This window comes from Rhinoraja longicauda, chromosome 18 (assembly GCF_053455715.1).
Source record: "Rhinoraja longicauda isolate Sanriku21f chromosome 18, sRhiLon1.1, whole genome shotgun sequence".
Taxonomy (NCBI): domain Eukaryota; kingdom Metazoa; phylum Chordata; class Chondrichthyes; order Rajiformes; family Arhynchobatidae; genus Rhinoraja; species Rhinoraja longicauda.
Genome location: NC_135970.1, coordinates 6,660,932 through 6,681,978, shown reverse-complemented (window position 1 = coordinate 6,681,978; position 21,047 = coordinate 6,660,932). Strand labels below are relative to the sequence as shown.

The 21,047-nt window shown below is 46.4% G+C and overlaps 3 protein-coding genes across 5 annotated transcripts in view; 2 read left to right on the top strand and 1 right to left on the bottom strand.

Moving 5' to 3' along the window:
- Positions 1-3,561, bottom strand: part of LOC144602053 (AP-2 complex subunit alpha-2-like) — an 81,518-nt gene extending 77,957 nt beyond the window's left edge. The window contains exons 1-2 of the mRNA XM_078414735.1: positions 3,437-3,561; positions 2,208-2,276 (exon numbers count right to left, since the gene is read on the bottom strand). Coding sequence (XP_078270861.1) covers positions 2,208-2,276; positions 3,437-3,506 — 139 coding nt within the window. The 5' untranslated portion in view covers positions 3,507-3,561. The remainder of the gene's footprint in view (positions 1-2,207; positions 2,277-3,436) is intronic.
- LOC144602214 (oxysterols receptor LXR-alpha-like) overlaps positions 1-21,047 on the top strand; it is a 442,571-nt gene that overhangs the window by 134,002 nt on the left and 287,522 nt on the right. The window lies entirely within an intron of this gene.
- cpt1ab (carnitine palmitoyltransferase 1Ab (liver)) overlaps positions 12,208-21,047 on the top strand; it is a 66,331-nt gene continuing 57,491 nt past the window's right edge. For 2 of the 3 annotated variants that reach the window (XM_078415021.1, XM_078415018.1), the window contains exon 1: positions 12,208-12,544. The gene's annotated coding sequence lies outside the window, so the exon portion shown is untranslated. The remainder of the gene's footprint in view (positions 12,545-21,047) is intronic. The other variant, XM_078415022.1, reaches the window with a different exon arrangement.

The window sequence follows — 21,047 nt, the reverse complement described above, 5'->3', positions numbered from 1 at the left end:
TGTCCCTAGGGTGTAGGACAGACCTAGTGTACGGGTGATCATAGGGTGGCATGGACTTCATGGGCACCTCACTGTTCTAAATCACATGAATGAATGGATAATTCTTGCTGCTCCAACAAGGGAGCAGTGGTCTAAATACTGCAGAAGCACTTCAGCAACTGAAAAATCAACCAAGACACACTACATCTCCAACTGTACACGTGTACTGCTGCAAAACTTTATGCCCAAGGTTAAACATAGGAGCAGAAGAGTATCATTTAGCTTTGTGAATGTGTTCTACCGCTGATTCAGGTTATGGCTGATCAGAGGCCTTTTGTTCTCAAATAACTTTCTTTGATAAAAATTACCGTTAAAATTAACAACTGACAGAGATAAATCATTTGCAGAAGACAGCTCCAATCTCCTTCCATACTTTACTTCCCACTTAATTTTTTTAATTAAAACTCAAATGCACATGGGGAACTTTATTTTATATCCAACTTTGTTGCATCCGCCCAAGAGTATTGCAAAGCCTTCTTTCTGCCTTAACATAATGCCATAAATTCAGCTAAGATAACCACTAACCAGCAATAGATTTGGATTGTTTGGAGGAGGGTCTTTGTTGAAACAGTAATAAATTGGAACCTACAAATCTGCTAAAAAAAACAACCAACTTAAGCAGCCTTATTTATTAATGCATTAAGGAAGTCCAACGCAGAAAATTATGCAACAGGACAGCAGGTAAGCTTTAAACCGTATGAAAACTCATCCAAAGATCATGATTTAGTCCAAGGGAGACTGGTCTATTAAAACAACAAAAATGTTTTTGTTTTATTAAATCTGTGAAATTCTTAATTAAAGTGAAATACGTTTGTCCATCAAACTATTAATAATTGGGTGAGTAATGTATGTAAAATTTCTAACATTTTTTTCTGAGTTTTTAAAAAATTCCATTTTAGAAACACAAGATGGACAAAGTATACCAGTTAATTGTTAGTTAAATAATACAACATAAAGGTGCTGACATTATATACAACTACTTTCTGGAATAGATATATTTCCAGCCAAGTTTACATTATCCAATAGAAAAATATTCAGAAGGTTGTTTTAAATGATATTGGCTCTTGGTTTTTGAAATTTTAATTGCTCCTTGGAAGATTTTTTTAACATTATGCATTCTGTAGTGACAACCAGAAAAGTCAAGTTGTTTAGTCAGAAATAACATGGAAAGTGAGCAGTATCCTCTTTCAATGGTTTGGTAAATAAGTACTAAAGGAAACTGTATGAATGGGTTAGAGACAGAACTAGAGCCTCTCTGGTTACTTTGAGGATACGACAAAGGGCTGGATGCACTGGATTGATCAAAAATGCCACAGCCATGCCGAATTTGCATTCACAAGATATCCCAATGCTTGCACCTGTTCTAGATACCAACGGGGCAGATTCGTGTGTGGGATCCGCACAAGTACACCCAAAGCAGATGTCAGGATGATGGGATCCTAATCCTGGTCAGATTTAACTGCGTAGATTTTAGTTTTGAAAGAATGTCTTATTATACATTTTCTCAAGACTCAGGCAAGTAGGGTTCCTGTTTCCACTATCTCTTTCACATAACCCCCTTGCGATGTGCTTGAGAACGAGAAATGAGCAGTCATTTTCCCCCAATTATAATAAAAAAGTAATCGAGTGTCAAAGATAAAGAGAAGCACCCTAAGACATGGGATTGGAACGATATGTAGAATAGCACAACCATGCAGCCCAGGTTCCTTCGCCAACTAGCTTTTGAGAATAATAAGAGGGTTTTAAGAGTTTACTTCCTGCTAATGCCCCAGGTTTGCACTCTCTACCTCCGAGATGTTAATCTATTGAGTTCAGTCTGAAGAAGGGTCTCTGCTCGAAACGTCACCCATTCCTTCTCTCCTGAGATGCTGCCTGACCTGCTGAGTTACTCCAGCATTTTGTGAATAAATACCTTCAATTTGTACCAGCATCTGCAGTTATTTTCTTATACTATATAATCTATTGCGGAGTTCATTCACTTCTGCACAAATTGGAGAGCAAAATACATAAATTTTGTAGGGTAATATCTACAGACCCTTAAAGTCACAGACCCATAAGTACATTACTTCTGTACTTTTGTACTACACTTGCACTTTAGTGACCATGCCCCTGCCAGCACGCAGTCCCCACATCTTCAATGCTGTCAGACTATAGTCGGAAATCCTTACCCTTAAATTTGGAGCGGATGTTTGCCAGTTCTTTGTTGATTCTCTTTATTTCTGCTTCTTTACTTTTACCTACAAGACGGAATATAACGAGAAGCAGATGCTGTCTGATCAGAATTTGCACAACGAAACAGGTGAAGGAAAAGAGGTCAACGGAGCAGGTTGGTGGCCCATGCTCAGTTTTAGTATGTGCTGGGATGTGGATGGAAAAGGGAACCAACACTGAGCTGCAGACAGGCAGGCAAATGAGGTGGGTAGGGAAGAGATATAGGTGCAGAGGTTATCCTTAAAGTGGGGAAATTGAGCGTTATGTGGTGAATTGGAGACTCAGATTTATGGGGGATAGAAGCTGGGACGTTACAGGGAGAATATGATGAGACGGGAGGCCCGTTGGGTACAAGGATGGATGGAAGAGTTACTAAGGAGTAAAAGAGAGAACTGTCATGACAATGGATTGCAATATTCAAGTATGGTTGAGGGTTAGTATGAACTTTTTAGGCCGAAGGGAAGGGGAGAATGATGGGACCGCAAGGGGGGAGGAGGGGCTGGAGTGTGAGGGGACTGGAGGTGGAGAGAGCGCAGTGTTAGAGGATGGAGGGGAGGGGTTGGACTTGAGGATGGGGCTGGAGTGTAAGGGGATGGAGGGTAGGAATTGGAAGGATGCAGCTTCCGTGAGGGGGAGGGTATGGAGGAGAAGGGGGCTTGAGGGAAGGTGTTGGAGGGTGATGTTGGAGGGTGGGGCTGGAATTTGAGGGGCTGGGGTGCAAGGCGATGGGAAAGGGGGCTGGAGGGCAGATGTTGGAGAGGGAGTGTGAGGGTGTGTGAGGGTGAGGGAGTAAGAGTGAGTGAGTGTGAGAGGGAGTGTGAGTGTGGGAATGTAAGTGTGTTTGAGTGTAAGTGTGAGTGTGAGTGAGTGTGATGGAGTGTGTAAGTGTGAGGGAGTGTTAGGGAATGTGAGGGCGTGTGAGTCAGTGTGGGAGTGTGTGTGAGTGTAAGGAAGTGTGAGTGAGTGTGTGTAAGGAAGTGTGAGTGAGTGTGGGAGTGTGATGGAGTGTGAGTGAGTGTGTGAGTGTGTGAGTGAGTGAGTGAGTGTGTGTGAGGGTGTGTGAGTGTGAGGGAGTGTGAGGAAGTAACTGAGTGTGTGGGAGTGTGAGGCCGCGTGTCCGGGCGCGAGTTGCTGATGACCGTTTGAGGCGCCCGCCCCCGGGCCACCAGCTGTCATGTGAACTCACAGTTCCTGATGTCAGATATGAAGACGGCCAAGCCTCGCATCCCATCCCCCCTGATCACCGCGGGCATCATCGGCCTCCCCCTCACGCCGCCACGGATGCCTCCTGTCAACTGTCCACCGGCGTCCACCACACCGACCCCCAACCCACAGCACCATCCGCCCCCCACTGCCCCGCCCCCTGCTCCCAGCCCCGCCTACGGCCTCGCAACCCCGCCCCCCCTAAACCCCGCCCCTGCCCACACCCCCTAAACCCCGCCCACTGCCCCACAACCCCGCCCTCTGCCCGCTGCCTCACAGCCCCACCCACGACCGCAGCCCCACAACCCCGCCCTCTGCCCACAGCCCCACCCACGACCGCAGCCCCACAACCCCGCCCTCTGCCCACAGCCCCACCCACGACCGCAGCCCCGCCTCCTGCCCGCAGCCCCACCCATGGCCCCACCCACTACCCCAACAGCCCCGCCCACTGCCCCCCAGCCCAACCACCCAGAACCCCACCCACAGCCGCAGCCTCAAAACCCCGCCCAATGTCCTACAACCCCGCCCACTGCCACACACCAAAGTCTGTAGTCTTTTTTGCTCTGGTTTATTTTCACCCACATGTTTAGAACGTAATGTTGTATCCTTATTGTTTTGATGTGGTTATCCTTTATTCTTAATTGTTAACTGTATGTTTGTGTTGTCATTTGTGAGCGGAGCACCAAGGCACATCCTTGTCTATGCATACTTGGCTAATAAACTTATTCATTCAGTCATTCATAGGCCCGCCCACTGTCCCACCCACTGCCCCGCAGCCACCCCCACGGTCCACAGCCACGCCCACGGTTCACAGCCACGCCCCCACCATCAGCAGCCATGCCCTCTGACCGCAGCCCTGGCATGTTTCCACTCCCCCCTCCTGCGCCTTCAGCCATGCCCACTGTCCCCCGAAACTTCACCCACTCTGGCCTTAGTTCAACCATCTGCCAATCTAACACCACCCCCTTAGCTAGTATAAGAAAATAACTGCAGATGCTGGTACAAATCGATTTATTCACAAAATGCTGGAGGCCCATGACAGAGAGGTCAGACTGGGAATGGGAGGGGGAGTTGAAGTGCTGGGCCACCGGGAGATTAGTGGCGTTAATGCGGACCGAGCGCAGGTGTTCAGCCTCCTCCAGTGCCATAGTGAGGCCCGCCGGAAATTGGAGGAGCAGCACCTCATATTTCGCCTGGGCAGTTTGCGGCCCGGTGGTATGAACGTCGACTTCTCCAACTTCAGATAGCTCCTCTGTCCCTCCCTTCCCCTCCTCCTTCCCAGATCTCCCTCTATCTTCCTGTCTCCACCTATATCCTTCCTTTGTCCCACCCCCGACATCAGTCTGAAGAAGGGTCTCGACCCGAAACGTCACCCATTCCTTCTCTCCCGAGATGCTGCCTGACCTGCTGAGTTACTCCAGCATTTTGTGAATAAACCACCCCCTTAGCTTATCCACCAATCACTTTTACTGTTATTCCAGCCCTTTCTGTCTTTTGTGCCTAATGTTGTCTTTTGTTATGTTTTCACCTATCACTCACCTGCTCCCTATTTCCCCACCTGGTTCTATCTGCCCATCATAGATTGAAAGATACAGCATAGAAACAGGTCCTTTGGCATATCAAGTCCACACCGACTATCAATGTTCCATTGACACTAGTTCTACAATATCCCACTTTTGCTTCCATTTCCTATGCACTAGGGACAATTTGTGGAGGCCAATAAACCTACAAACTCACAGCGGGAACATGCAAACTCCACACAGATAGTGTGAGAATTGTGGGAAGAACTGATGTGACTAACCTTGCTATTATGCTATCAAAAATTAAATCAAAATACTGCATGCTTTCAAAGTAGATATTTCAATGCATTTCAGAGGCAAACATTTATAGGACTTTCTCTCCGAACATTGTTACATCAAATGCTACAAGTCTTAAAAGCATAAGCGCCACCGGATAGATTTCACACCTTAATCAAAGACTGTCTACTGATGTTTTAACTAGGTGCCTTTGCCAATTTCCTCATTTATTGTGTCACCTGGTTGGGTGGTGGTGACGCTAGACACAGTAATGGATAGTATCTCAAACAAGAGTTTTTTAAGTTATGGGATATTGAACCATTTGGCCCATCGACTCTTTGCCATTCGATAATGGCACATCTATTTTTTCCTCTCAACCCCATTCTTCTGCTTACTCCCGATAACTTTTGATGCCCTAACTAATCAAGCTCTCTCTTCATTGCTTTATCTCATTTGTTGCTTCTATTAAAGTGCATGAGTGTACACTTTGCTACACTGTATTCCATTTTCCATCCACATTATCCCACTTTTCTGGTACAAGGCCAAAATCTTATTGTTTGCTGAATCGTCTTTTCTGGCTGTGTTTCAGTATCTCTCTCTCTTTCTGAGACATTGAATGGTGTGTATTTAAATTGATAAAATGCTTTTTCAAACCAAAGGACATACAGAGACGTGCGCCTCTGCAGAACCAAATGAGGCCAAGATATTGGTTATTTTTAATGTGGAGATTGATAGGTTCTTTGGTGAATCGATTGCATCAAATAACCTGCCACTCTCCACTTTAAAAAGAACCAATTACAGCCTCCAGAGCCATCAGTGGCAAAGAATCCCATAGATTCACCATGCTCGAGCTAAAGAAATCCCTCCTCTGCTCCATTCTAAAGGTACGTCCTTTTATTCCGAGGGTGTGGCCTCTGGTCCTGGACTCCCCTACCACTGGAAATATCCTCTCCACATCGACTCTATCTAGGTCTTTCATCATTCGGCAGGTTTCAATTAGACCCCCCCTCCTCATTCTTCTGAACTACTGAGCACAAGCCCAGATCATCAAACACTCCTCACATGTTAACCCAATCGTCTCCTTGTAATCAATCTTGTAAACTTCCTCTGGACCCTCTTCGAAGCCAACATATCCATCCTCAGATATGGGGCCTCAAAACCGCTCACAAATATTCCAAACGTGGCCTTACCAGTGTCTTATGAAGCTCCAACATTTTATATTCTAGTCCTCTCTAAAGGAATGCTAGCATTGCATTTGTCTTCCTTACTACCAAATTGACTTGCATATTAACCTTTTGGGAATCCTGCATCAACACTCCCAAGACCCTTTGTTGAATTCTGAAATTGTCTACACCTTTATTGCTTCTATCAAAGTGCATGACTGTACACTTTGCTATGCTGTATTCCATTTGCCACTTCTTTGCCCATTCTCCCAACCTGTCCAAGTCCTTCTGAAGACTCCCCATTTCCTCAACACTACCCGCCCCTCCGCCTATCTTCGTATCATCCGCAAATTTGGCCACAAAGCCATCAAATCCATCATCCAGCTCATTAATATACATCGTGAGAAGTAGGGAACCCAACACCAACCGCTGCGGAACACCACTAGACACCGGTAGCAAGCCAGAAAAGGCCCCCTTCATTTCCACTTTGCTTTCTGCCAGTTAGCCATATCTGTTTGGCAGCCTCAGGCCTTCTGAAAATCTAAGTAAAGAACATCCAATGACTCTCCTTTGCCTATCCCACTATTTACTTCCTCAAAGAATTCCATCAGATCTGTGAGGCAAGGTTTCCTCTTCACAAAACCATGCTGACTTTGAACTATTTTATTATTATCCAAGTATCCCAAAACCTCATCCTCAATAATGGACTCTAAAATCTTACCAACCACTGAAATCAGATTAACTGGGCTATAATTTCCTTTCTTTTGCATCGCTCCCTTCTTAAACAATGGAGTAACATTCGCGATTTTCCAGTCCCCTGGAACCATTCCTGATTCTAGTGATTCTCGAAAGAGCACTACTAATGCCTCCACAATCTCCACAGCTACCTCGTTCAGAGCCCCAGGGTGCAGTCCATCTTGTCCAGGTGACTTATCCACCTTCAGATCTTTCAGCTTCTCAAGGACCTTCTCCTTGCACAATGAAATCCTTGGGTGGAGTGTAGACACAAAATGTTGGAGTAACTCAGCAGGTCAGGCAGCATCTCGGGAGAGAAGGAAAGCGTGACGTTTCGGGTCGAGACCCTTCTTCAGACTGATGTCAGGGGAGGGGGTGGGGCAAAGATTCAATGTCGTCAGAGACAGGAAAACTAATGGGAGAACTGGGAAGGGATAGAGAGGGAAAGCAGGGACTATCTAAAAGTTCAGCAGATTCAAGGGCAGATGGCTCTCCTGGGACAGAATCCAATAATGGCAGATGCTTCAAATCTCAAAGAAAAATTGGTGAGAAATCCAGATTAAAAGCAGAAACTGCTGGAAACAAATTGGGCAGTCTCGCTGGAAAAAGAAACATTTCATGTCACGAACTGTATTAGAATTGACATAGAGTAATTAATATGAAACATTAATTCTGTTTCTTTTTCCAGATTTGTGGCTTGACTTGCTGAGTGTTTCCTGGACTTTGTTTTTAGCAGCTCATGTTTGGCATTGAGATAACCCAGGCCAGCCTGGACTGGGCATTGCAGTGACCTGGGCCAGCCTGGAGTGGACAATGTATAACCCAGGCCAACCTGAACTTTGCAATGAGTAACCCAGGCCAGCTTGCTTGGGCACTGAGATAACACAGGCTAGCCTGAACTAGGCAATGTGTAACCCAGTGTGTAGGAAGGAACTGCAGATGCTGGTTTACACAGAAAATAGACACAAAATGCTGGAGTAACTCAACAGGACAGGCATCTCTGGAGAGAAGGAATGGGTAACATTTCCCATTCTCTGGACTAACTCAGGGAAGAAGGGTCTCGACATGAAACATCACGCATTCCTTCTCTCCAGAGATGCTGCCTCTCCCGCTGACTTACTCCAGCATTTTGTGTCTATCTAGTGATTTTATCTGGGATGATAAATCTGTGGGCTCTGCTAAAACATGGGATGTTTAGGTGCAGGACTCTGCTGGTGCAACGTTCGCAGGGTGCAGGTGATGATGAGTAAGAGAGCGATCATATTTTCCTTTTAAACTTCTTGGTTTAATTTAGTTTGACATTTAAGATGGTTTTATTTAGTAGCTTTAAATTAGTGATATAAACAGGGAATCTTTAGTCTCCCAGAAAATTGGGTAACCAGCTAGAACTGGTTAATGAAGTCAGGTGACATGCTGTTACTCAGGGGTTATATCTGTAGCTAGACACAAAATGCTGGAGTAACCCAGCAGGACAGGTAGCATCACTGTAGAGAAGGAATGGGTGGCTTTTCAGGTCTAGACCGGTCTTCTTCGACCTGAAACGTCACCTGTTCCTTCTCTTCAGAGATGCTGCCTGTCCCGCTGAGTTACTCCAGTATTTTGTGTCTATCTTCGTAATCTGTAGAGATTCAAGAGAATCCTTATGGACATGCCTAATCTTCTCAAAGGCCTAAGGAAGTAAATATGCTGATATGTTTTTTTGATCACCATATCAGTATGAAGGAACCAGGTTGGCTAATTAGTTAAAGGTAGACACAAAATGCTGGAGTAACTCAACGGGACAGGCAGCTTCTCTGGAGAGAAGGAATGGGTCCTACACTCCATCTTATTTCTCATCATATTCCATCATCTGCAGTCCCTCGTTCCTCCACCAATCACATCCCAGCCTCTGCTCCTATCTTCACCCCTCCCCATCTAACTCTATCCACCAATTCTCATTCAGATCCACTGTCACTTGCCAGCTCTTGCCCCATCCCCTTAAATCTTTGTACTATCTCCCCTCCATTCTTTCAGTCAGGCTCAATCCAAGGGTGGACTGTCCATTTCCCGAGAAGAAATTTCTTAGCCGTGGGTACAAGACTTTCTCCCAAGAAAGCTATTGAGGCATGATCATCAAGTGAAAGAGACGGTGAGCATAAGAATGTTGATGAACAGGGAGACCTTGGGTGTCCAAGTCCATAATTCCCTCAAAGTGGCAACACATGTCACTCAACACATGAGAGAGTGCAGAGGAGATTCACCACAGATGTTGCCAAGGATGTTAGTTCTGGAGACTGGATATGTTGGGCTTGTTTTCCCTGGAGTGGTAGGAGGTGGGAGAGGGCAGGGGTGACCTGATAGAAATGCATGGATTATAAAGCATAGATAGGGCAGTCACAAGGGAATGGGTTTGTGAGAGGAGTAGTTTTTAAATTGGATCTGAGGGAAAAGGTTTTTTTAGTGAGTGGTTGATATCTGGAACATGCTGCCAGAGGTTGAATCGTATACAATCACTACATTTAAGAGACATTTAAATAGGCACTTAAATAGATAATGCAAGGACAGATATATGCTGATGCGGGAAAATTGGATGAATATAAACATAGCACAAAAAGTAAGGAAATTTGTGTTTGGTAGATTATTTCTTTGTTGTAACAATGTTTCTTGGCAATAAATCTTATACCGTTGGAAAGCCTGTTTATTTCCCTTTTAAATGGTGCCACATTTGTAAGGAACATGTATTTGTGGGATGAGCAGCAGAGCTGAGTATGTGGGTTGCGCCCATGAAAAATCTGCCAAATCTTCTCTGCCAATGCCAAACAGCTTATTCTGCCATTGACTCTTGTTCGGTTGTTTGGTGGATTGGATGATTGAAGTCTGAAGAAACAAGACATATTGGCAACTTAACAATTTATTCATTTAATAAACAGGAGCCTCAGTAGCGTGTGGAAGAACCATACACAGCCACAACAGCCTGGCACTTCCTTCTCAAGCTGGTCACCAGCCTGGTCACACACTGTTGTGGGATGGCATCCCATTCTTCAACCAGCATTTGTCGCAAGTCAGCCAACGTGGTTGTGTTGGTCACTCTGGCACGAACAGCACGCCCAAGCTGATCCCACAAGTGTTCAATGGGGTTGAGGTCAGGACTGCTGGCAGGCCATTCCATCCTCTCCACTCCCAAATTCTGGAGGTAGTCTCTGAGAAACCCTGCTCTGTGGGGGCGAGCATTGTCATCTTGGAGGATAGAGTTCGGTCCCAGACCGCGGAGATATGGGATTCCCACTGGTTGCAGAATTTCATCTCGATATCTCTCTGCATTGCGATTGCCTCCAATGATGACAAGCCTCGTTTTTCCAGTGAGGGAGATGCCGCCCCACACCATCACACTGCCTCCACCAAAATATGTTACTCTATCGGTGCAGCAATCAGCATAGCGTTCTCCGCTTCTTCTCCACACTTTGACCCTATGATCCAACTGCCGTAGGCAGAATCTGGAATCATCGCTGAACATAACGTTCCTCCACATGTTCAGGTTCCAGTGCACGTGTAGCCGACACCAGCGCAAACGGGCCTGACGGTGAAGGGCAGTCATGGCAGGCCTCCTGGCAGTCCTATGAGACCGGAGATCGGCTGCGTGCAGTCTGTTCCGAATTGTCTGGGCAGAGAGCCGTCGGCCATATCGTCCTGCAAACCTTGACTGCAAATCTGTAGAAGACAGCCTACGGTTCCTAAGTGCTGACAGGGTGAGGAAATGGTCTTCTTCGGGTGTCGTCTTCTTGGGACGCCCACTTGGCGGCCTGTCTCTGGCATCCCCCGTTATATGGAACTTGGCCTTCACTTTGGAGATGGTACTAGGGCTCACTCCAAATAATGCCGCAACTTGGTTTTGCGGAACACCAGCTTGAAGTTGCCCTATCGCACGAGCCCTATCCAGATCAGTCAAACGTGGCATGCCGATTCTTGGAGCAGATACCTACTGACCACTGTAGCAGGGCCCATGCTCACAGATGCTGCCAATCAGGTGCCAATCAGGCACCTGATTGTCAGCACCTGGGGGTACCAGAAGCTCAAAACACGAGTCCATAGCAACAGCAGAATAAGCTGTTTGGCATTGGCAGAGAAGATTTGGCAGATTTTTCATGGGCGCAACCCATATACTCAGCTCTGCTGCTCATCCCACAAATGCATGTTCCTTACAAATGTGGCACCATTTAAAAGGGAAATAAACAGGCTTTCCAACGGTATAAGATTTATTGCCAAGAAGCATTGTTACAACAAAGAAATAATCTACCAAACACAAATTTCCTTACTTTTTGTGCTATGTTTAGATGGGCAAGAGGTCAGCATAGTCATAATGGGCCAAAGGACCTGTTCCTTTGCAGTGAACGATTTGTGTGCGGTTATTAAGGGAACTGAGAATGTGGGGTTAGTGCAGGAAGATAGAGTGGATGTGGAGAGGATGTTTACACTAGTGGGTGAATCTAGGACCAGAGGTCATAGCCTCAGAATTAAAAGGTGTTCCTTTAGGAAGGAAATGAGGAGGGATTTGTTTAGTCAGAGGGTGGCAAATCTATGGAATCCATTGCCACAGAAGGCTGTGGAGGTCAAGTCAAAGGATATTTTAAGAAGATAACTGCAGATGCTGGTACAAATCGAAGGTATTTATTCACAAAATGCTGGAGTAACTCAGCAGGTCAGGCAGCACCTCGGGAGAAATGCTTCTCCCTAGATGTTGCCTGACCTGCTGAGTTACTCCAGCATTTTGTGAATAAATACAATGGATATTTTAGTCAGAGACAGATTTTTGATTAGTACGGGTGTCAGGGGTTATGGAGAGAAAACTGGAGAATGGGGGTTTGGAGGGGAGAGGTAGATCAGCCATGATTGAGTGGCAGAGTAGACTCGATGGGCCGAATGGCCTGAATCTGCCCCCCATCACGTATGACCTTGTGAAGATGGCGCCGAGGTAAAAGATGAACCACGACGTTCACGGAATGACACAACAGGCCGGAGGGGCCGAAATGCCTAGCTGTATCTCACTCTGGTGGGCAAAAGCCGGGAGCTCTGCCTCTCTGGGCCGTGCCTGGCGCAGCTGCTCTTCCCCACAGCACAGGCTGGGCCGGGCCGGGCCGGGCTGGGCTCCGACAGTTGTTTACCACGGTCACCGGAGCGGGCGGGCCGGCCGGCGTGGAGTGACGGCAAGGGCCGGCGTGGAGTGACGGCAAGGGCCGGCGTGGAGTGACGGCAAGGGCCGGCGTGGAGTGACGGCAAGGGCCGGCGTGGAGTGACGGCAAGGGCCGGCGTGGAGTGACGGCAAGGGCCGGCTCCACCAGCAGCGGCCGGAAGCCGGCAGCAGCAGCAGCTCCTCAATGTCCAGTGAGCTGGGCGGCGGCGGTCAGACGCGGTGCGGATCCGGTAAGGGACCGGTGGGGTTTACACGGCCGGGGGGGGGGGGCACACAGGAGGGGGTTGTACCCGGTGATACTGTGGGGGAATTTATACCCGGTGACACCAGGCAGAGAATGTAGGCGGCACTGCTGGTGGGATATTAAACCTTGACATTGAGAGAGGGCGATGCAGATCATTGAGAGAGGAGAGGGTGGCGGTAAGGATGAAACCCTGTGGTACTGGGGAGGAATTAAACAACTGGGCAATACCAGAAGGGATGTATTCCCAGTGCACCCGGTTTCCTTGTGGGAGGGGAGGACATTGAAACATATAAAATTCTTAAGGGGTTGGAGAGGCTGGATGCGGGAAGATTGTTCCCGATGTTGGGGAAGTCCAGAACCAGGGGTCACAGCTTAAGGATAAGGGGGAAGTCTTTTAGGACCGAGATGAGAAAACATTTCTTCACACAGAGAGTGGTGAGTCTGTGGAATTCTCTGCCACAGAAGGTAGTTGAGGCCAGTTCATTGGCTAAATTTAAGAGGGAGTTAGATGTGGCCCTTGTGGCTAAAGGGATCAGGGGGTATGGAGAGAAGGCAGGTACAGGTTACTGAGCTGGATGATCAGCCATGATCATATTGAATGGCGGTGCAGGCTCGAAGGGCCGAATGGCCTACTCCTGCACCTATTTTCTATGTTTCTATGGACGTGTGTGCTATTTGAGACCAATGTACTAGGTCACATGTTAACCCTTACCCTGGGAGAAGGGTCTCCAGCCTGGCAAAATGGGGGGGGGGGGTACGCAGGGGGACGGCGTTCCCCTAGTTTTTAATTTCCAGCTCGGGTTTAATGAGCACTGCAGAAAGATTCGAGTCGTTTATCACTTTATTCAACTCAGACGAAAACGATTTGTTAACTGCCACTGTTGGCACAGTAGTTAACAGGTGGTAGTTATACAATGTGTCATCAATACATCGATCCACATTCCTCAGTAAATGTAATTGTGTTTTGACCATGTATTAATGGCACCGCGTTCCTTTGAATAAAATTCAAGGGAGAATTTCTTAAACTCACTGTCAGGGCTACCGTTCCGCGAGCACGGGCTCGGGTAAAGCCGCTGAAACTGAACAGGAGGACTCTGACAATCCGACTTGGCCATCGAGGGACGAGCCGACTTTGAGTTATTTATTCTTTGTAATTAAACCTTTATCTATAACTACCTTGTTGGAATAAAATGTGAAGTGAACAGGGAAACCGTTGCACGCTCCGCGCGCCGACCGTCAACAACAGCCGGCGGCGGCTGCCCGAGGCGCTGAGTTGTAAATCTGTGGAATTCTCTGCCTCAGAAGGCAGTGGAGGCCAATTCTCTGAATGCATTCAAGAGAGAGCTGGATAGAGCTCTTAAGGATAGCGGAGTCAGGGGGTATGGGGAGAAGGCAGGAACGGGGTACTGATTGAGAATGATCAGCCATGATCACATTGAATGGTGGTGTTGGCTCGAAGGGCCGAATGGCCTACTCCTGCACCTATTGTCTAAGACCTGCCTGCAATTTGCGCAAGCGTGCCTGCGCTTTTCCCCCAAGACACCATCACGCAGGTTCAGGTGGACTGGGGATTGAAGAATATCTTTTATGTTTGTTTTCGCTTCACCCAGAGTGAGCGAAGTCTCATTGTTCACGGGGAATAATCATCGGGAAATGCATTATATTGAATTGTGGGTGTGTGTTTTTTTAAACAATACGTACTGTACTTCACTAACAATCATTAACGGCTTGAATGATCGCTGGTGGACGGCGGGCGTTTCATTGAAGGTGCCGGAACAGGGAGGCGCAGGCAGGTTGCGTGCATTACGTCTTGCAATCAGTGGTGAACACTCGGTACATTTAGCATGTGCTGGCATCCCCTTCACTAACCGATAGCACATGGTTAAAGAAAGCAGCGATGGGTTTGTTTTGTGGGCTCGGCAGGGAGGTGCTGCCGGGTGCTTGCACCAGACTGAAATTACCTGCAACTTGTTGCAGTAAACCTGTGTCTACGATGCCAATAACTCAACCCGTTAAATCACTGGGGAACTGCAAGACACAGATCATCACTTTCTCCCACTATCGCTTAAAAAGGCAGTACCAAGTCACAGTGGTGTAGGAAAATAACTGCAGATCACAAAATGCTGGAGTAACTCAGCAGGTCAGGCAGCATCTAGGAGAGAGAGAATGGGTGACGTTTCGGGTCGAGATTCTCGACCCGAAACGTCACCAAGTCACAGTGTTCCCCACAAAGTTGGATAAAGAGCTTATTGCCTGGCACATCGACGGAGAAAGTGCACGCACAAAGTATCGACTTGCAATCATTCTCTGTAACATGGTGTGTGCTTTGTGTTTGAGGAGTTCATTATTTGTGCCCTTTGATAGTAAACAAAACTGAAATCATGCAGGTTAAGTGCAGGGATATTGATACAATTATCTTTGTTTGCTGCCACACACTGTGTTACATGTCTATGTTTTTCCTCTATCTGGGGAATAGTTGAAGGTGAATAACATTATTCTTAATTTAAGCATCATGTTTGATTCTTACGCAAACTCCTGGCCATACCTATTGCATCAGTTTTGTAGCATAATCTGATGGGAACTCTGCTACACCTCAGCTGTTGAAGCTATCTCCTGTTATTTACTAGACTTGATCGTTTTGATACTCTTCGGCCTGTTTTCCACCCGATTCAATATCAAGCCTATTATGCCTATGCGTATTTATAAACAGTAAGTTTCTGGTCTCGTGCCTCAATATCCCCCCCCCCCCCCCCCCCTTCCTTCCCAACCTCAGCCTCACGGACCTTAGAGTACCCCTAGTTCCTAAAACCCATTTCCATCACTGCCGTGGGGAATTTATACCTGGTGACACCAGGGAATGTAGGCTGCACTGGTGGGATATTAAACCTTGACATTGAGAGAGGGCGATACAGATCATTGAGAGAGGAGAGGGCGGCGGTAAGGATTAAAGCCTGTGGTACTGGGGAGGAATTAAACTGGGCAATGTAAGCAATTCGCTTACAGCGAATGCAGCGCCGGAGACTCAGGTTCGATCCTGACTACGGGTGCCATCTGTACGGAGTTTGTACGTTCTCCCCGTGACCTGCGTGGGTTTTCTCCGAGATCTTCGGTTTCCTCCCACACTCCAAAGACGTACAGGCATGTAGGTTAATTGATTGGGTAAATGTTAAAAAAATTGTCCCTAGTGTGTGTAGGATAGTGTTAATGTGCAGGGATCGCTGGGCGGCGCGGACTCGGTGGGCCGAAGGGCCTGTTTCCGCGCTGTATATCTAAATCTAAATCTAATACCAGAAAGGAAGTATTCCCAGTGCACCCGGTTTCCTTGTGGGAGGGGAGGAGATCTGGACGTGTGTGCTATTTGAGACCAATGTACTAGGAGAAGGGTCTCCAGCCTGGCATTCTAGGGGAGACAAATAGTAAAATGCCAAGGGGTGTTCCGCAGTCCTCATGGTCATGGTTGGAGTGGAAGCACCTTGAATTATTTGATTTGATCAGATGAACCAACATGAATTGGTAAAAAACATGTCATGGGTGCTAAACTTGCTTCAGTAGTTTTGAAGAGGTGAAGAAAGCAGCAGAGGAATGTCAGTTGACAGACAAAGAGCTCTCAGTGGATCACATTGGTGAATATTTTAACATAGCATGGAAGAGGTAGCTGTGTAGTTAGCAAAGCAGCGTAAACAGTGTGGCAACAGTGGGCTTATATGCTAGACAACACAAACACAATGAATAAATAGAGCTAAGCAATCTCACAACCAACAGCAGATGGAAGTTCCCATTATATATTTTTCCGTGACTGTGGCGCCAGGCATCAATACAGCCTTGGTCCAATTATGGACCATAGAACCGAATCCAAGAGGTCTGTCCTTGATGCCAATTCATCATTTGAGTGTGGCATTGTAGAGCTGGAAAAAATGAAGTCGATGGGCGTCAAACGAGAAATACTCCAGTGGTCAGAAACATACCTGACAGAAAAAGAGATGGTTGTGATTGTTGAAGATCAACCATCCTTGCCCCAGGGCCTCACTGCTGATTCCTCAGGGAAGTGTCCTACATCAACCATTTAGCTGCTTTATCAATGACTTTCCATCCATCATGAGGTTAGAAATTGTGTTGCTCACTGATGATTGCCCAGTCTTTAAGTCACAGTTATATTGCATGGAAAGAAGCCCTGTGGCCCACTGTGAAAATGTTGACCACGTTTCCTCTATGAGCTAGACCCATTTGCCTGCATTTGGCCCATATCCTTCTCAGCCTTTCTTATCCATCCATCCATCCATCTATATACTAAAACTCTTGTTTGTTTGTTTGTTCCTGAACTACAGCCAAAACGTTACACGATAGCACAACAATTTTCTCTGGTAGCCCATTCAAATACGCACCACGTGTGTGAAAAGGTTATTCCTCGGGTTCCTTTTAAATGTTTCCCCGCTCATCTTAAACTTTTATTCCTCTTCTCTAGGAAAAAAGCTTATCTATGCCCTCAATGATATATACAATGATCTTTTTAAGGTCACCCCTCATTCCCAAGGAACAAAGTTCCATCCTGCCCCCCCCCCCCCCAACCTCTCTCTGTAACGGCTGGGATGATTAATCTTTGACAACCACTACCATGTCCTTTTATGCCCAGTAGGTTCCAACCACTGGAGTATTTTTCCTTTGATGCCTTTGACTTCAGGATATTGAGCCGTGGCAGCGTCCTTGAAAATTTTCTTTGCATTCTGCATCTTAATGATGTCTTTCCTGTAAGTGTGGCATCACCAAAATTCTATACAACTAAGCATAACGTCCCAACTCCTGTACTCAATGTCCTGGCCGATAAAGACCACGTCTTCTCCACCACTCTGTCCTCCATAGTTTAATATTAGTTTAGTTTAGAGATACAGTGCAGAAACAGGCTCTTCGGCCTAATGAGTCCACCCCGACCAGCGATCCCCGTACACTAGCACTATCATACACTCTAGGGACAATTTACAATATTTACCGAAGACAAATTAACCTACAAATCTGCACGTTTTTGGAGTGTGGGAGGAAACTGCAGTACCAGGGGAAAACTCACGTTGTCAGGGAGAGAAGTACAAACTCCATACAGACTGCACCAGTAGTCAGTATCGAACCCGGGTCTCTGGCGCTGTAAAGCAGCAACTCTACCGCTGCGCCACCATGCTGCCCTGTGACATCATTTTCAGGGAACTATTTACTTTTACTCCTAGGTCTCTCTTTTCTACACACTCCCTAGGCCCCACCGTTCACTCTGAAAGTTGTACCTGATTTGACTTAAAAAATGGAACACCTCCTACTTAACTGAATCCAACGCCATTTTCCATTCCCAGACCCACTTACCAAGCTGGTCAAGATCCCGCTATAATTGTTGATAAGGTTCTTCACTGTCTGCAATATGAATCATTGCAGTGTCACCTACAAACTTACTAATTCTCATCAATTTTACAAAATTACATTCTCATCGATCTCATTTAAATAAATGACGAACACTAATGGTCCCAGCACCAACCTTTGTGGCACACCACTTGTCACAGGCCTCCAGTCTAAAAGACAACATTCCACAATTGACTTCCTACCATCAAGCCAATTATGTATCCAACTAGCTGACATTTCCTGCATCCCATGCAATCTAACCTTCCAAACTAGCCTACAATGCGAGACCTTATCGAAGACCTTGCTAAAATCAATATAGAAACGTTCACTACCCTATCCTCATCAATCCTCGTGGTTACCTCTTCAATAAACTCATAATAGATTTGTGAAACATGATTAACCATGCACAAAGCCCTGCTGATCATCTCCAATCCTTAACCTACCCACCACTGATGTCTTGTACGATACGATACGATAAAACTGTATTCATCCCCGGAGGGAAATTGTTCTGCCAATAGTCACAACACACAACAAGATACACAAAAAAGTTGAAATTAAAATTAAATTTAAAGTGAAAAAAAATGTAAAAGACAAGCGACTGTTGGCTGGCTGTCATGTGCACAGCGCCTTAACCGGAACAAATGAACAAACAAACAAACGACTCATCGGCCTGAAGTTCCCTGACTTCTCCTTGCTGCCCTTCTTAAAGAAAAGTATAACTTGAGCCATCCTCCAGTCTGGCGAAACGTCACCTGTAGCAAAATAGGTAGCAGGTTCTTCCCTTGCTTCCCAGAAGATCTGGTGATGCACTTCATTGGTCCCTGGTGATTTAGCCGCCTTAATGTGCTTTAAAACTACCAATATCCCCTCTTGGTAATCTATATGTGGTCCAAGACATCACAACTCATTTTCCCCAATTCCATAATCTTTACAATAAATAGCAATGAGAAGTATTGCTGAAAATAATCTCTTGTGGCTCCACACGTAGAAGGCCAAGCTAATCTTTCAGGGGAGTTCTCTTGCTCACCACCCTTTTATTATATATCTATAAGATCTCTTAGGATTTTCCTTTATCTTGTCTGCCAGATCCATCTCAGGCCTTTATTTTGCACTCCTGATTTCCTTGTTCAGTGGAGTCCTACACTTCTTATACTCGTCGAGGGATTCACTTGATCCCGATTGTGTAAACATGATGTATGCCTCCTTTTTCCTGTCTCTAAACCTGCCAGCCCTGTTCCTCACCCCAACAGGAACATGCTGCCCCTGAACTTCTGCCTTTGCACATTTAAAATTCTACTAGTTTCCAAGCTTTCCTTTCCTTGCTAATGATCAAGACATTTGGAGTCTATTGTCTGAAGCACGACGTCGGTGAGGTACAGGTACAACTGAAAATCTTGCTTACTTGGTTAGATCCTGAGTTGTCCAGCTACAGTGGGTGTGGAGAGGCTGTTTCACCTTGTGGGAGAATGAAGGGTTGCTGTTTAAAATGAAAGCACTCCTGTTTACACAAAGATGAGGGGAAACTCTAGGTGAGCCTTTGGAACTCTCTTCCTCAAAGGGCGTTGTAAGCTATTTATTTTAATATCTTTCATTATCTCAGAATTAAAGGACGCTCTTTTAGGAAGGAGATGAGAATTCTTTTTAGTCAGAGGGGTAATTCTTTGCCACAGAATGATGTGGAGGCCGTCAATGGATATTTTTTAAGGCAGAGGTAAATAGATTCTTGATTAGTATGGGTGTCAGAGGTTATGAGGAGAAGGCAGGAGAATGGAGTTAGGAGGGAGAGATAGGTCAGCCATGATTGAATGGCAGAATAGACATGATGGGCCGAATGGCCTAATTCTACTCCTATCCTTTTTGACCTTTAAGCCAAGGTCACAGTCAGATCAGCCACAATCTGATCAAGTGGTGGAAAAGGCCTGAGAAACCAAGCGGCCTCCTGCTGCTCATCCAGTGCTGCTCATCCAGTGCTGCTCATCCAGTGCTGCTCATCCAGTGCTGCTCATCCAGTGCTGCTCATCCAGTGCTGCTCATCCAGTGCTGCTCATCCAGTGCTGCTCATCCAGTGCTGCTCATCCAGTGCTGCTCATCCAGTGCTGCTCATCCAGTGCTGCTCATCCAGTGCTGCTCATCCAGTGCCCGCCATGTAACTGGGGTACTCTAGTTCAATGGAAACAAAAAGTTACATAAGCGTGACTTTTTTTAACATTGAAAGTGCTCACGGCGTAACTGGGATACTGATGAAAGTTCATTGACTTGAAACATTACCTGTGTATTTCTTTCCAGATGCTGCCTGGCCTGCTGACTAAACCCTGCATTTTATTTCATATTTCTAGCAACTGCAGATTTTTGCTTATCAATGCACCTCGGTTATTTATAGGGTGCTATGTTCAGTTGAATGGTGAAATGCTGTGCCATGAGACAAAATTGCTGTTACTTTACATGGAAGGTTCCATGTGGGCTGTGAATTACTCAGAGTTGTAGGTGAGATTGCACAATGTTACTTGAACACTGTGCTAGTCAATTGGATCAATTGCCAACAGGCTTTGTTCTGAACTGGGTGACTAGATGAGGAAGAACTTTTTCAGTCAGAGAGTGGTGAAGGTGTGGAATTCTCTGCCTCAGAAGGCAGTGGAGGCCAGTTCGTTGGATGCTTTCAAGAGAGAGCTGGATAGAGCTCTTAAGGATAGCGGAGTGAGGGGGTATGGGGAGAAGGCAGGAACGGGGTACTGATTGAGAGTGATCAGCCATGATCGCATTGAATGGCGGTGCTGGCTCGAAGGGCTGAATGGCCTACTCCTGCACCTATTGTCTATTGTCTATAATGATAACGTTCAGCCTTGCGTGCTGTGCTGGGTTATGTGGTTGAGGTTCGAGCTGGATGAATTGAACTCCTTGTGTGTTGTGCTGTGAGATTACAGACAAAGCCACCGGTAATAGTGCTATTGAGTGCTGGTCAACAACACCAGGGCTGGGTGGGCAGAAGACTTGGAAACCCCCCTTCTGTTCAAGACCAATGGGAAGGCTTTCCCCACCACCCAACCTCCGCCCCTCTCACCAACCACCCATCCACAAGCAGCCCCACCAACTACCCCTCACCCCCCTCCCCCACC